The following is a 16815-nucleotide window of genomic DNA, read 5'->3' as shown; positions in this document are numbered from 1 at the left end:
AAATATACTAGTATATATGAGGAGGAAGAGTGGTGAGAGCCGCGTTTTCTTTGAACATAAAAGAAGCAAGTTGGCAAAAATGCTGCTAACTGGAATAACGGTCATGTGGTCTTTACAACGTATGATAAATTTAGGGCATGTGCCCTTTCTTTTACACATATTAAGGTAATAGTTTTAACAAGTCTATGAGAATGTACTAAATAGGGTAATATATTCATCTGCTTTCAATGCAGAACTTGGAAATGAATGGTGATTATTTTGATGGATATTAAATAATGGCAATATATGTCACCATTATTTATCACACTACTTTAGGCAAAAACTAAAATGGTTGTGACTTGAGAGGTTGCATGTGGCCTCTTTCTTTTTTTCTTTTTAACGACAGTAGAATTTTGGTCAGTTAGGCACTTCGACTATTTTGCCAACGTGTAACTTTACATGAGCGAAGCTGAGAATTATCAGTTAAGCACCTTTGGTAACAAATATATTGTATATATAAAGTAAATATTACTTTTTCACCGTTAGTAGCTCGTGCCTCTTTCTGAAAGGGAAGACGGAAAAAGTAAAAGGATTATTTAACAGTTTGTTTGGATGTTTGTTATGTATCCTATTGTATTGTACTCAGAGGCGGATCCAGGATTTAATGTTTATGGGTTCTTGCAATGATTTCGAGTAAATTTTCAATAGTAATTGGGTTCACATTTGAATATTTATAGATATTTAATGAATTTTTAGCACACATTTACACTGTTTAGACAAAAGCTACTGGGTTTACGGGAACCTGTAGAGGACATGCTAGATCCGCCCCGGATTGTACTGTACTATACTGTATCGTCTTGATATATATAATGTTTGGATAGATTGTATTATTTCCCGTCGTTTCATAATGTTACGCACCAACAATATGAAGAATAAACTTGCAATATTATAAAGAAAAACTAAGCTAAGAGGTATTATTATATAAAAGGGTATAGTAAAAGATAAAATATATATTTTTAATAATAAAAAAGAGTAAGATGAGAGGGAAAAAAAACGACGCGAACACACCAAATTGGTCGTTCCATAAAGTGGCACTTTCCGTCGTTACGTAGCGACATATTTAACGGTACGATACAATCAAATTTAAGTAACAATCAAAATAAACATTGTATTTAAAGTAACACTACAATACAATACAACATGTAACAATCATCCAAACAAGCGGTAAATTATCAAATTATGCTAATTCAAAATCGGCATTGTTTGGTATCTAGAAGTGACATAACTTAATCTTAAAGGATAGATGTTTTCATCTTTTTATTAAATCAAAAGTTTTTACTCCTTACGAGCTATATTGCAGAAATATATTATGGTGATTATTTACATCCCTTGCACGTCTCCTCTTATTCTTAGTTCAAGTCCCATACAATTCCCTTTTGCAGGTTGATAACACTATATTTGTGAAATATAAAGATTTAAATACACGTAAGTAGCACGACATTAAGTTTCAAATGACTTTTAATTACACTTAAGTGTCCATAAATTAAAATTTAATTTAATATGATGTTTGTGACGTTAGAGAACAGTGTACATTGAATTAGTATGTTACTAGTAGTTCTTAGATGAAGTGCTAATAAATGTTGCCTAAGCGACAACAGAATTTTTTTTACTAACTTAATTGTAATGTTATAGACCATGATTAGCTGTCTAACGAGGAAAAACCCATTCCACAAGATACCTTATAAGGAAAAGGTTGGAAATGAACAAATGAAGCCAGATCATATATATCATTATTAAATTAAAAATTGAGCACTAGTGCAAAGGTTATTTCGAGATCCGATCACCGACCAAAACCGGTGATATCAAGTCCTTAATCTGGAAATGACACTAGGTAGCCACTTTAAAGTTTAAAGAGCTGCTATTTAGAAATTAGCCAAATATGTCCTGAATTTCAGATTTTTAGTCCAATTTTTCAAGATACAAATATTCTAATTTTTTTTGGAATTAAGAGTTTTAGTTCAAATTTTTAAGATAAAATAAGTACTGGTTAATCCCTAAATAGCAGCCCTAAGAATAATTGTTTGTGCACCTCCCCCGTCTTTAAACATTGAAGAATTAGCTCAAATAGCTGCCTACCTAATGCCTTAAACTAAATTTAGCTGAAGAATATATAATATATGTAAAATTCATGTACACTGTATGCATAATTATTAATTATATATATAATCTATGTATATCGACCAGAAAAAAATAAGTAAATCTGGACGACTATTTGTATAATAATCCCTTAAAACATTAGAGGCCCAATATAAAGACTGAGTAGTTGGGCTAAGGGTTGAGACTTGGCCCGTACATAAGGCCCAAATTACTCTCATGATTTAAATTTCAGAACGGCTTTTGATTCGATTCCAGAATTGAGGAACGAAAAATATGGACAAAATGAAGAAGAAGAAACAGCAGGATGATCCAAAAGGTGGAAATGCGATATTTATGTCCGTATCACCATTGAAAGCTCTTATTCTGCATCTGATCTGTGGAGTAGGGTTAGGTTTAGCTTTCTGGGTAGCTGAACACATCTACGCCGTCGATCTCATCACTCACCCATCGCAAACGCTTCGTTTGATTTCTGTTTGTTTCTCTCAATCCGCAAGCATTATAATATACTTCACATTCATTTCCTGTTTATTTTCTTTTTTACATGTTCCTGATTTTGATTCGAATTTAGTTTTTCAGGTGTTTGTGGCTCCAATAGTGATTCTTCTTTACAGTCACCTTCGACACGATAGGAGCCAATGCTCTGTAATTCTAATTCTATTTGCTACTTCTTTTTTATTGAATTTTTATTTCAATAGTTACATTTTACACACTTTTTGCTGTAATTTGATTCGAATTATTTCTGGCTTCTCTCAGTACGTCAAAGCTATAGGACGAGGCCTACTGGCGCTTCCTGCTGGTTAGTTTTTGTTATAAACATGTTCTCCTTACTAAACTTGCCTCCGCGGTTTTGAGACATATTATCAATATTATTTGTCAAAGGTTTATCTATTAATATGTGTAAATTATGTTATATCATGTTTGTAGGGGCCGTAGTAAATGCAGCGGGAGCTACTATATTAGGAGCACCTGTTGGTTTCGAGTATGTAATGCTGTACATGTGCTTCGAGCCATTTATAAGGATACTGAATTGAAGCCATAGTTGAGGTTGGATGGGAAAATAGATGTGATGACAATGTCATTGCCTGATCATCAGGCATGTTAAGTGCTCTTTGGGTTTCACAAAAACTCCAGAGATTAGTAATTAAGACATTCTATTAAGATGCTTTTATTTCTCACACCGGATTCCAGTCTGAGCTTTTGTCGATTAGGAGTCACTTTGTCCTGTCCTGTCCAACCTCAACTGGGATTATGTTAATACGAATTATAATGGTTTTCTGTTACTTTCTCTTTGTTATAGCTTCTGAAATGCTGTAGTTCTTATGCTAAGTAGTCTTTGATCCTGTCTTATCACAGGTGTTTTCCCAAGACCCTTAATTGGTCTCTTTTGATGTCACTGCTCACTGTAAGTATTAACTACTAAGACGTACTATTTACTGCTTGAAAAGATTTCTCTGGCTTATAAGCTACAGGGGGATATTACAACAGTTGTAGTTTAGTGGATTCATCTCATGGTTACAGAAAATCTGGTCGAAGTCTTTAAGAGAAAAAAAGAAAAGAAAAGTTAGCAGGGAAATCCTGGGAATTATCACATTCAGAAAGCTGACAAAATGATAGGATACTTTGACTACTTAGATCACACATTAATGAGATGTAGCTTTGATATTTTATCCTTGTTCTTTTTTTCTCCTATGGTGTTTAGCTGTTTTATTTATTTTCTATTCTTTTCTGGGATAAGTAAATTTAATAAATGTTGGTTTGGCAGTTTGTACCAGCAGCTTGTGTTTTCGGCTCATCATGGACTGATTGGCACCGTGTATTTGCTAAAACAAAGTAATTTCCATTTCGTCATCCTTGGCCATTTAATATTTTATATCTAAGAGCTGTGCTAGAGCTCATTTGGCATGTTTGTTCTTGCAGGACAAATGGGTCCACAGACTGTATGATCTGTCTACCAGCTCATGGAGCTGTTATTGGAGCGTGGTTTGGTGCTTGGCCAATGCCACTTGATTGGGAAAGCCCATGGCAGGTATGTTACCTAATTGTCACGGACTCAAGGTTCACGATATAGAGATTGTAGTCCATTTTATGGTGCAAATTTTTTTTGAATTTCAAATGCCTTAATTGCATTCACTAAAGCTTCAGTAATCCACCGTACAATCTTTTGATAGTCTGGCAATAGAAAGATATACATAAGTTGCTCAGCATGCCCTTGTTTATATTATACTCTCTTTTAAAATAGTCTTCTCTCTATTCTTTTTAAGAAAAATTGAGCCACCTCAATGAACCTTGCACACTTTAATGAACCTTGCACATATAAAAGTAGGATACACAGGCAAAGCATCTGATATCCAATCCTAATTATCCGTGGTGGTGCATTTAGTTAGAAGAAAATAGAGTTTTTCAAGGGGTGGATACGAACAGAAATCAATCAAATATTGAAGCTCTTTTTTTGTGCTCTCTCTTTGGATTTGTTTGATAGCATGAGGGTTATATGAAGTTGTTTGTCCTGTTTACTTGCCATTCTTTTTACGCTTCCTTGGAGAGGGTCCCCACTTCATCGGTGCCCAGATTAGTATCAGTGACCCTTATGGAAGACACACACACACACACACCTGCTGGAAACCTGTTTATGTTGCTCTGGAAATCTGCTAAATGATGTTTTTAGAGAGACTAAGCTAATAGATCATTTACCTTAATAAGGTATTAAATCCTGCTATATCAATATGAATGCAAAAGATAAAGTGATCAAAAAGAGAGAAGAGAAAAGGTCGGCACTCTGTGGCCTCTTTTCCGGGGTGAGATCAGATTGCATTGCTATCTGTAAAATTCTTCACTCGAGTAAGGGCACCACTTTTAAGTGTGCTTTGTGAACAAGATCTCCATGTGCCATGCTAGGATTATTAATAAACTAAAACAGCTCGTGTTATATCCCGATTCAAGGAGTTCCCAAGATACCCCGCCCAAAATCATCTGTTTTTCAGTCACGTTGTTTCACCTTTTGGTGTTAAGCCCTCCTGTTGTGTTTTTGTCATGTGAGTATACACGTCCATTACAGAGATATGGAATTTGATTTCTTTTTCTTGCTTACGGTATGCTTGTATAAATAAAAATAAAAGCTAATTAATTATGCCACAAAATGAGTGCATCTTCCATCAAAATAACATTTATACTGGGTATGTTGTTGTTGCTCCTCGCTCAAAAAATTTATCAAACTAACAAGGGTTGTGGTGGAGTGGTAAGTACTCCTTCATCCTTAACCAGAGGTCTCGAGTTCGAGCCCTTGGGTATGGAGTCGCCTTTTTTAGGGAGCGCTTTACCCCCAATGTGGGACTTCCCGGCGCGAATCCGGATTTGTCGGGCCCCAATGTGGGTACCAGATACCGGATGAGAAATAAATTTTTTTTTATCAAATCTTACATCATTTATATGTGTTAGATAAATGGAAACAATAGCAGTTAAGGCGAAAAAAGAAAGAGGGAGGCAGTTTTATACCAAGAGTTTGTCAAATTTGGTTATATCAATTTGTGTTTTAGTTCCAGTTATCTCTTGGTAATTTTTTGTATCTTAGATGTGCCAACTAGTAGCTGGTGCATGCAGCTTTGCTTGATTAATCTGCATTTTCTTCCAGTTAAAAGGGCCACGATTATTAGAGACTCACTGGTTCCATTGGTGCTTGAATGCTTATTCCTCCAAACTATGTATTTTCTCTCCCTAGGTTTTAGAAGTGGCAGCGGACATACTTTTTATATTTTGGTTATGCGCTTCTGAAAAGATTGGTTTTTTCTATTTTGTGGACCTCTCAACGGGATTGGAAAATGTTTTAGTAAGTTGTTTGTTCTGATTCATGGACAATTGGTATTTTCATGCAGGAATGGCCTATTTGTGTGACTTATGGAGCTATAGCTGGTTATCTCGTGGGGCTTTTGGCATCCTTGGGCTGCATTTTCTTCCGTAAGCGCCAGCAGTATCTAAACCAACTCTGAAGTCCAGGTAGAGATTGCAATAAGATGGCGCTTGATGCTAATAATAGTCTTGGGACGAAGTTAGGCCTTTGTTACTCAACTACATAGCAATATGATATCCAATTTTGCTCTCTTTCTATATTCAGTATATCTTTCTTCTTTTTCTAGAGTGTAGTCCATTTCTTTTGGAGTAAATTCTTTAACACATTGTGAAAAGACAAGATATCTAGCATTTTGTTTCTGTTAACTTGGACATTATGGATTTGTAAGTTCAACCACTTGTACAAGTCTCTCTGGACATTCGGGTTACTACTTACAAGTTGCGACACTTATGCTCTCTCTTATTTATGCTTTCTAATGAATATTCCTTTTTGCTCTCGCAAGATTGCTTTTATTCTATTAATGCACATCATTCGCCATCTTATTGCAATCTCTACCTGGACTTCAGAGTTGGGACCTAATTTTTGTGGGGTCTCTCAATTTATTCGTACCCTTACCTGTGTTGAGAAGAAAGAGAAACACGTCTCTTGTTCAGGATTTGTTGAGATTCCTAACGATTTTCAATTTTACTTTTTTCCTGTTTGAAGCGAAATCTCTACCTTTCTTGTCTTCTTTTGCCTTTTTTAGTCTTAACAACTATTTCCAGTAAAACCACTTGGTTGAAATCTTTTCCAAAAATCAAACCTCGGCGAATTTTACCTCTTAGAAAAAACAAGATGTTATCTACACTATAGTTTTGATAATCCACTCAACCCCCACTTCCCTTAGCAACGAGACTTGACAGTGGACGTAAAATAGACACGAGGGTTGTGACATCTCACTGCTGACATTGTAAATATAGTAATAGTGTCCTAATTCGCTTTGTGCGGTGCCATGGATAATCATTTTTTTGTGAAGTAGGGCCATGACCAAAGACTTTGTCTTTGTGTTTGTCTTATCTCCTTTTGGATTTTCTTGTTCTTTCTCTAGAATTGCTTCTTTTCCCTTCCTTTTAAACCATTATTATAATGCGAAAGGACACTCACATAACTACCCAACTATTAATTTGACCGATATGGTATATCTAGTGACCCTTCTTTAGCAACAAAAAAGAAAAAAAAAGTGACCCTTCTGCTAGAACGAAGCGAAAATAAGCTGTCAAATTCAGCTCATAAAATTATAATTTGTCCAACTTGTTCAAAATTAAGCGGATTGGGTGAGACATTTATGCAACGTAAGGTCAATTTGAGCTTATTCCAAGTTAGCCAGTCTAAAAGTTTAGGTCAATTTGGCAGTCTATCTTAGCTCAAATTGTGCCTAAATCAACTCATAACAAGATTAATCAAAACATAAAACATACTCCATCCGTTTAAATTTGTTAAAACCTTTTCGGAGTATGTGAGTTAAATTTATTAATTTTTAGTGTGAAGTTGGATATAGATTCTCCAAATTTTTTGAAATAAAATTTTTATATTTAGAAATCACATAAAAAGTACTATAAATTGCAATAATTAACCATTTAAAATATTTTTTTTTTTTTATAAAAAATAGTCAAAAATAATCTTGTTTGACATTCAAATAGTAAAAGATTTTATTTTTGAAACAGAGGAGTAAGAGCCCGTTTGACTTAGCTGATTTAGAGTAGCTGATAAGCATTAGGTGTTGAAAAGCACTTTTAAGTGTTGAAGCTGATTTAAAAAATAAGTAGTTACATGTTTGGATAAAAGTGCTGAAATTAATAATAAGCAACTGAAGAACTAGCATACGAAGAGTTTTGTTTTAAAAAGAAGTATTTTAGGAATAGAATAGTAAATATTTTGGTAAACCTAAAGTGCTTATAAGCTGAAATTTGATAAGTTGGGGGAGACCAACTTATGATTTTTGGCTTATAAGCACTTAACTTATAAGCACTTTTAATTTTACCAAACGCGTAAATAAGTCAAAAAGTGCTTATAAGCCAATTTAACCAGCTTATAAGCTTAGCCAAACACCCCCTAAGTATTTAAAATTTGGCTGGTTAAGTACAATCATGATAACAAACTAAAAGACTTTCTTAATTTGGTTAGTAAGTAAACAAATTATAAAAGAAAAAATAAAGAGATCAAAAAGAATTTAAGCTAGACTATAGGGTTAGTACCAACTATTTAGATCGAATTGACTCGTTCATTTTGACCAAAGATAATTCTAAACTTAGCTATGATCAAATTGTTTACTAATAATTTAATCAATTTTAATTTACAATTTATTCCAACTCACATTTTAAACGCCTTAAATTAAAAACAATAGACAGTCTAAACAGCATTACCTAGGTCAGCGTTCTAATTACGCCAATGTTATATTCGAATTTGCTTCTAACTCCAAAACTACCCTCTCATTTTAACTTGGAAAGATGAAAAGCTCATAAGTATATTAAACGATGCCACGTCAGCTATGAAGTTCAAGCCACAAGGTAAGCTTTTTCGAGTCCACGTGTCATAGAGCAAAACAACAAATGGTCCCACAACCGAAGCCTTTAAAAACTCTTATATAGAGCCCCTATAAGCGCCAAAACGCACACACCACCCTCAAACCCCAAACACCGCACCCTACCACCACTCTCTCTTTCTAAAAACCCCCTCACTCACTCACTCTCTCTCTAATTTCTTACTTTCCAAAATTTCTCCGATCAGATACAAATCATCACCGGTACGAATTCTTCTAAGCCGATGGGCCAGCTCGTATCGATTTCATCTATCTTCATAACTTTTGAATAAATCTTTTGTTTTAATTTTGATTTTTTTATAAAAAAAAAAGAATATTGGTTGAGTTGGGTTGGGTTTGTAATTAGTGACGGAGATTACGTGTTGCGATCAGTTCCCTATGGTGCAGAGTCAGTAGTACTGTTTGGATTGTTGCAAGTTGCCACTTTTGTATTTGTTGTTTGTTCATTAAGGTTGTCCTTCCGTTATTGAGTTCTCATAATAACAAAGAGGATTTTATGGGTGTCTGTTTTCTCCATTTTCTGGGTTTCACTATTCTTGAGTGCCATGTGATGGAATCTAGGGTTTATAACGCCCAAGAGCAGGCAATAGAATAGTTTGTTTGTTATGCATACAGGTTGATTTTAGTACGTGTGGGTCCCTTTTTTTTGGTTGTAATTTGGGCGTTTGATGATATGCTAGAACTTCGTGATTTATATTTGTTTTTGTCCCTGGAGGCTGGGGTTGGGATCACATTACATGTAGTCTACTGCTCTAAGTAGTTAGCTTTTAGTTTCCGCGATTGGCATATCAGAAACTTGCTTCGCGTATGTCTCAGTGTTGAATAGCGATCAATCAAAAAAATATATAAAGGGAGACTTAATTCAGTCTTGATCAATGAAGATAGCTCAAGAGTTTTGGCAGTCTTTGTTCTCCGGTTTCTCTTTAGTATTTTATGCATTTTGTCCCCATTTTGTGGCCTTTCGGCTGTGAACTTTGATGTAATTTCATTTTCTGTGTATTCGCAGCTGGTTCATCTTGTTTTATTGCTGTGCCAATCTGGTGATAATGTGATTGTTCTTATCTTTATTAGCGGTGGAATCTATATGGTTAAAAATTATTATGGTTAAACTTGCTTTCCTCAAGTATTTTGTGATAGTATCACATATTGGTCTTCCAACTATGATGTAATTGCATTACTTTGATATTGTTGAATCTGTTTCATTAGTTTTATTTTTGAGCCAATTGGAAGCAAATGTGATTGATTTGACCCTTCTACAATGGAAGTAAGTTGGCTCTTCGAATTGCTCACATCAAAATACTCTAGGTTCTTTGACACCAAAGTGGACCTCTCCCCCACCCCCAATGGAAAAATATTTTCAATCAGCTAATCTCGAGAATAGTTTAGAAGATCTTTTTTCTATGTGCATGGGTGGATGTAGAATTCAATCTAGGGGATCATCTAAACCCGTTGGCTTTGGCTCGGGCCTTGCATATATTCTTAATAATTTACAAGATATGTGCAAATAATTGATTCGAACCCAGTAAAACAAATGAGTTGTGGTAGAATCCCGAACTCAAACTCATAAGGTTCAAATCCTGAATTCGCTTCTATCTATGTGCAATTATAGATGTAGCGTTGGTAGGAAGAATTGAGGAACATTTAAGTATAATCGCTTTATGCTTTTCTTTCTCTTTGTCGTCTCCTCTAGTTTATGAAGTGGTTGTCGTTATGTGAATGGGAGTAGTCAAGCTTACCTTTTGATTTAATTGATCAGATCCAAGTTATTCAATGGGATGTGACAAACCAGAGAACTTGCCAGACCCTACTTCATTTCATGCTTTTGATGATCTTGCCCTCAGCATCAGACAAAGTGGAGCCGTTGATTATAACGGTGTTGTCCAAGGTGGGTTCAGTTCAGGGGCTAATGTCACATCCTTCCCTTTTGTATCTCCGCCAGCGGCCCGTCCTCTTCCAGGAAATGTTAATGAGATGAACAACTTTCAGATGGCCAATTTGAAGAATCTCTACAGCTATCATCACCAGCTTGAAACAAATTTGGCTAATGTTAGAAATATTGCTCCCAGCTTTCCCGCTCCATCAGGAATGCCAAATTCCATGGGAAATGCAGCAGAGATATACCATTCAAATATGAATAACAACATGCTGACCTCCGATAGTTTCTTGAATGAAGCTGTCTTGTCCAAGGGAATTCAGAATCCAGGGGTCAGCATGAATTTTATTCCTATGCGAAGCAATGCAGCTGGATGTTTTGAAAAGGCTGGGAAAGCCACAGGTATTAATCAAAATAGCTCGCAGGCAAGTGGAACTCCTTTTGACATAAGGTATAGCATGCAGACTGCTAAAAGTATTAGTGGAATAGGAATTCATAATGATGTCAAGGCCAATCCTGTTCCTTTTTCTTCCCCAGAAAACATTGATGGTAGTTTTCTGACCCTTGGAACAGGAAGTAACATAGATAATAGATCAAAGTTTAGATTCAGTGCCAAAGAGGTCAGCAGCAGACTGGGGGAAGCTGTCTTGTCACAAAGTAACAACTCTCATGTCCAACAAATGAAAAGAAATATCTCAAGTTTAGCTCATGGTGTTCCTGGTGGTATTCCAAATTTCAATCGTGATAGTGGTGGTTTGCCAGATTCAGCCAGGAATTTCGGTGTTTCAACCTGCTCTTCAAACAATGATGAAATTGTGCTTGCTCCAGGCTCTAGAATAACTGCACCTCCATGTGTTAACTTAACGCCAGACACGCGACTTAATTCTTCTAACAGCACAAACTTAGGTGCTGTTGGTAAAGCTGATCTAAGACTCTCTGAACCTGATCCCTTCAAGTGCGTTCAAGGTGGTTTGCCTCCTCCTTCATTTCCATTTAGCAGCAGTTCAACATTACCCCTTCATCTTGGATATGCTAGAACGGTGGCAGCTCCTGAATCTGCTCAACCTGTTTGGGTGGCAGCTCCTGAATCTGCTCAACCTGTTTGGGTAGCAGCTCCTTTATCTGCTCAACCTGGTTTGGTAACAGCTCAACCAACTATTAAGCAGCAGAGTAACTGTTACACAAACATATCCAGGAACCAATCTTTCATGGAACCTCTTATTCTCGGTCATGGTGGCAGCGGAGTGAGGCAAGACCATTTAGGTGTGTTTATGAATTTCTATTTCTGTTTCCTGAATTTACCAGTTATCAAGTTATCCATTTTGTAGTTTACCACTATAGCTTATGCTGACAGTTGATTATGACTGGATTTCTTGATCCTATTTTCTTTAGTAGAAATTTATCATTATGGTAGACAATGACCTTTCTTTTCTAGGATAAGCAGCCTGCTGCACAAGGCATCCCGCGTTCATGCAGGATACGGGATACGGGGAAGGGGTGCGACGTAGTCTTTCTACCTTGATATAAGCATTCGTGGCTGATTTCACAGCTCGAATCTGCAACCTATAGGTCACACGGAGACAACTTTACCGTTGCTCCAAGGCTCCCCTTCTCTTCTTTTCAAGGATGATTAATTTTATTTTGAGGCGAGGGATTTTACCGTATGCGCATGACAACTGAAATAGCTGTTTATCAAAAACAAGAAGAGATCGTTTCTGCTTACCGTGACAGAATTCCTAAGATATTCATGGGTCTACTGGCTCAATTTGTTGTTTTTGTTGTCATATATGGTCTAAGTTGGCAGCTTCCAGGATAATCCTAGGATATGTTTTTGCATCCTTAACCAAACAAACATGACTATGGGCAGTCCATTTACCTCATTTTAAAGAAATTTTACAGGTGAAATTTACTTGACTGATATATCGTCAATCATCGATTTGATAAGAAGTATTATCTCTCTTTTTAAAATACTCTTCACATGGTATCAACTCCTCTACAAGATTCTAGAGATTTAAGTAATTCATTTTCCCGGTAATTGGTGTTATGCCAAGTGTTTCTAAAAGCAAAGAGTGCAAAAGGTGACAAGGTCTGGGCTTGAAGCAAAAAGCTTGAAGTGAAGAACACAATTTACAGATAAATCAAAAAAATACGAAACATATACGAATTTAGTACTATGGTAAATAATAATCATATTGTATTTAAAATAAATATTTCTGCACCCCGCATAGAACTATTCTATATTAATTCAGCTCCTTTTTTGATAAGGATATATTAATCCTTCAAATTTTAGTTTGATCACTTCTTGCTGGAATCACTCTATGCATCATTGTTTGAAGTGCATACTTCTTTAAAGCGCAGGGCTTCGCTCATGAAGTGAAATACGCGAAATATGATAAGGTCTATGGGCTTGAAGTGAAAATCATGAAGAGAAGCGTACAATCTAGTAAAGGGCATATGTCCTCACGGCTACATGCATGACCTTTTTTAGCTTCTCTCATACATTTTTATACTTGTCCTTGTGGATTCTACAAATTGCCTAGTTGTCTAATGCAATCTTATTGACTTACTGTGGTACGTAACAATGTTATGACCAAATTTCTTCAGGTCAGCAATCATTGGTTAATCTTCCGCATCCTTGGGGTAATAACCTATTTCCGGAAAGAATGGGTGCTCATATTGCGGGATGGAGTGGCATCCAACCTGCCCCTGGCAATCTATTTCCTAAGAGGCTAGGTGTCCAGCTTAATGATGGGGTTATTTCTCAAGCTACTCGAGAAGGTGTTCTTCCCGGGATGGGAGGCATCCAGCAAATTAGAAAGGGTAAATCATGTTGAACTATTGTGGCATGCACTTGTACTTATTTGCTAAAAAAAGGATATCATATCTTCTTTAAGAATGAGTTTATCGGATAAAAAAAGATGCCAAAAATATATTAAGCTTCCATGAAAATTTTGGTTAGGCACTGCTGAGGAAAAATAATGTGGCAGATGATGATTTATAGCTTCCATCAGTCATAGCGGTTGAACTTCATTTATAGCTATTTGGACTTGCTGAAATACTGAGGCAGATTAGGCTGTGTTAGATGGATCTTTAATATGATTTGACGTACCCATGTTGAACAGGTGTTGTATTGTGTGTGGATTCTTCAGAATACACTAAAACCAGAAGAAGAAAATGCACCTTCTGCAAATACTTGCACTGTCCATATTGGATATGTACTCATTAGCGAATCCATGGAACTTTGAGATCAGAACATTGTGCAGCTCGAGTTTACAATTTACCTTTTGTCTAATGCTTTTCTCATTTTTTGTTTTTTTCGATGGCAATAATTTTGTAGGTAACTCATATCAGTCTCGAGATCATGGACCTACCATGCACCCCACTGGACTTCTTCACCCCCCTTTGGCTATGGGTATCTGCTAACTTTGTTCATATCAGATACATGCTCCAGTTTGTTTTTCTATGTATTCAAAGTGATCTGACCTCTGCATAACATCTGAAGAGATTGTTCTGATGTCGTCTAGGTCAGCCTCATGGTGGTTCAGCGGCTAAGTATAATGTTACTGGACTACCCTATCATGCTGGTACGCCACATACCCTTTCTAAGGAATTCTCTTTGTTGGTTATTTTATTGACAATGTCTGTCATTTGCATCTTTGGTGGCGCGCACTTTATAGTGCCAAAACATGCTGATTCCTGATTTTTGCTCGTTACATTTGCTACACCCAGGTCAAGGCATTCCAATTTCAAAGGTTGATGCAACACCTCAGGCATCGAATATTCATGCCCATGTTTCCCTTAAAAGAAGAGCAAATGGAGCCCCTCCAATTGCTCCGAGGTGTCAGCGAAGGAGAACATTGGCTCAACATAGATATCAACAGTTGATAGCACAGAGGCAGAGCTCTAATGCTCCAGTTCCTGCCTCTTCTCCTTCTCTTCCTTTGACGCATGTAAAGTGCCAAGGTATCTCAAGCTATCACACATCTGTTTTCTGTAATTTTGAAGTGTAATTAATTTGTTAGTCTTTGATCTTCAAGATACTGGTTCTTGTGCTTTCCATTGTAATGTGGTTTGTGTTGTAACTCTCGGAAACAATGCGCAATTTGTTTCTTCACCACGGAAATGTACACGACCTACATTGTTCATTAGCATTTCCACGAGTTCATCCTGGAGGATGTCAGTGTTTTCTTCTCCTGCTCTGACTTGATCAGTCATCTAGCTGTATTATACATGTTGATGTGCTGTATCTCTGTTGTGTCTCTATTTCTTCTGACATCTATATCGCTGTAAATTACAAGTTTTGACACCATAGATGTGACTATAGACGTCAGCTACATGGCCAGCCATGTGCAGGTATACAGTAAGGTACAGATCTAGAAGTTGGATTTGTCATCATCACCTAAATTTCAAGATTAGGAGCTGGGATAGGCTAATAATTGTATAGTTTGATATAGGAGTATATTTTAGTAGTTAAACAGAGAAGTCACTAAACCAAGGCATTGTTGAATATATTCTTAATAAATACTCCATCCTTTTCAATTTATGTGAACTTTTTTTTTAGTCGGTTTAAAAAAGAATGAACTCTTTCTAATATAGAAACTTTTAATTTAGGATTTCAATATCACACTTAATGATAAGCTTTCACAGCCACACAAATGATAAGTCATGTTGTACACTTTCAAAATATTTATAACCTCAGAAATGTTATGGCATGTTTACAACCACAAGTTTCAAAAGTCTTCTCTTTTTCTTATACCGGTCAAATAGGTTCACATAAATTAAAATGGTGGGAGTATCTAATATCTTATCCCGTAGGTGTATCTTATTAGATGATAGTTTTCTAGTACTCTATGCGAATACACACACACAAAAAAAAAGGCGACGACGACAAAAACACAACTAGCCTATGTTTCTCCATTATAGTTGTGGGGAACACACCCTATGTGAATTGAGCAAATCTGGTATGTATTCCCCACACACTGGCGGAGGCACCCTTGTCCAAGGGGTGTCCCTTCGTCGGAAATTTTTAGGTAAAAATTGTTATTCATGTTTATATACTTATATGTTGAATCCCCTTGTCTTCTTCGTGTATTTACTTCTTTATATTTTGACTTCCCTTAGTGAAAATCGTGGCTCCGCCACTGTCCTCACCCATATCATGTCGGATCTATATGGGTGTTGTTCTTTGATGTATAATAGTCAATCAATTATATGTGCTGTATGGGTGTAGCTCTTTGGTGTATAATGTGCTGAGTGTGTAATGTAATCCACCATCTATTTTTATGTCATTTCTCTTCTATGGTTTATCAATCAGGCTGTCTATATGGCTGTCTACAATGCCTTGTTTCTATTACAAACATTCTATTCAAGGTTCTCTTGCAAACCTACAGATCAATTTTTTTTTGAACTGTAAGTTTGTAGGAGAACCCTTGAATAGAATGTTTGTAATAGAAACAAGGCATTGTGGACATCCATACACACACCTGCTTACAGTCATTGTACCCATTTTACTGCTTAATGTTACTGTTGAAACAGCATTGTAATGTTGGAAAATTTTATCAGATTCTGAAGAATCGGCTCAACAACCCATTGGAGAGAAGTGCCTTTTGTGCAAGAGGGATGTGGCATTCAACCCCGAAGGCCCTGTGTCTCGGCCCGCTGTTCCCCCAGCTGTTGCTGTTCTTCCCTGTGGACACGTATTTCATGACCATTGTCTGCAGATTATCACCCCAGAAGACCAGTCAAAAATTCCTCCTTGCATTCCTTGCGCTTTAGGTGAAACATGATATGATCTGTTTCCTCAATTTTTTTTGGGACGGGAGTGGGGCTTAAATTTTGTAATTTGACATTGCAAAAGACAATGAAAGGGCTCCCAACTTTTTGTAAAGGGTGTGAACAGTATTAGGGTATAGTTCGTGGAACTGTACATATAGGAGGTGGTGACAATAGAGCCCCATGGGTAGAGATTATCCCCATTATGTAAAGTTACATAGAACCTGAGCTTTTGACCCCTGTGAATGACAACTATTAAACTGGAACATCCAAGTTACAGCTGTTTTCTTGAGTCGAGGGTCTATCGAAAATTGTCTCTCTAGCTTTATCAGGTAGTTGCAAGGCATGCGTACACTCTTCCCTCCCCATATTTCATTTGTGGGATTATACTGGGATTATACTGGGGTTTGTTGTTGTTGTTGTTGTTGTATCCAAGTTACAGCTAATCTCGTCAACAATGACTTCTAATTTATTCATGGGGAGTACTATCCATTAGATTTCAACCACTGGATTTTGGTGGATAACTCACCGCAAGTCACTCTGACGAGGATCGGTTCTACAATGAGGAGGTATTTGAACCATTGTCTCTATTTCTACCCATACATTCAAGTG

At 36.6% G+C, this 16815-nt stretch overlaps 2 protein-coding genes across 3 annotated transcripts; both read left to right on the top strand.

Annotated features, from left to right (window-relative positions):
• Positions 1-2379: 2379 nt before the first annotated feature.
• Positions 2380-6417, top strand: LOC107789429 (uncharacterized). Of its 2 annotated transcripts, XM_016611236.2 has the most exons (8): positions 2380-2607; positions 2713-2778; positions 2890-2932; positions 3061-3115; positions 3490-3538; positions 3899-3966; positions 4054-4162; positions 6006-6417. In XM_016611236.2, the coding sequence occupies exons 1-8, from the start codon at positions 2410-2412 to the stop codon at positions 6117-6119; spliced, it is 702 nt and encodes a 233-aa protein (XP_016466722.2). In that variant the 5' UTR covers positions 2380-2409; the 3' UTR covers positions 6120-6417. The 2 variants fall into 2 exon arrangements, with proteins under 2 accessions (XP_016466722.2, XP_016466721.2); XM_016611235.2 differs by having other exon boundaries at positions 2380-2778.
• Positions 6418-8625: 2208 nt separating this feature from the next.
• Positions 8626-16466, top strand: LOC107789430 (uncharacterized). The gene is made up of 7 exons (XM_016611239.2): positions 8626-8762; positions 10315-11694; positions 13036-13251; positions 13769-13843; positions 13956-14015; positions 14161-14394; positions 15994-16466. Exons 2-7 carry the CDS (start codon positions 10329-10331, stop codon positions 16215-16217), a joined length of 2175 nt encoding a protein of 724 aa, XP_016466725.1. The 5' UTR covers positions 8626-8762; positions 10315-10328; the 3' UTR covers positions 16218-16466.
• The last annotated feature ends 349 nt before the right edge of the window (positions 16467-16815 follow it).

The sequence above is a fragment of the Nicotiana tabacum genome, chromosome 6 (genome assembly GCF_000715075.1).
Source record: "Nicotiana tabacum cultivar K326 chromosome 6, ASM71507v2, whole genome shotgun sequence".
NCBI lineage: Eukaryota > Viridiplantae > Streptophyta > Magnoliopsida > Solanales > Solanaceae > Nicotiana > Nicotiana tabacum.
Note: the sequence above shows the minus strand (reverse complement) of the source record. Positions and strands in the feature narration are given on the sequence as shown.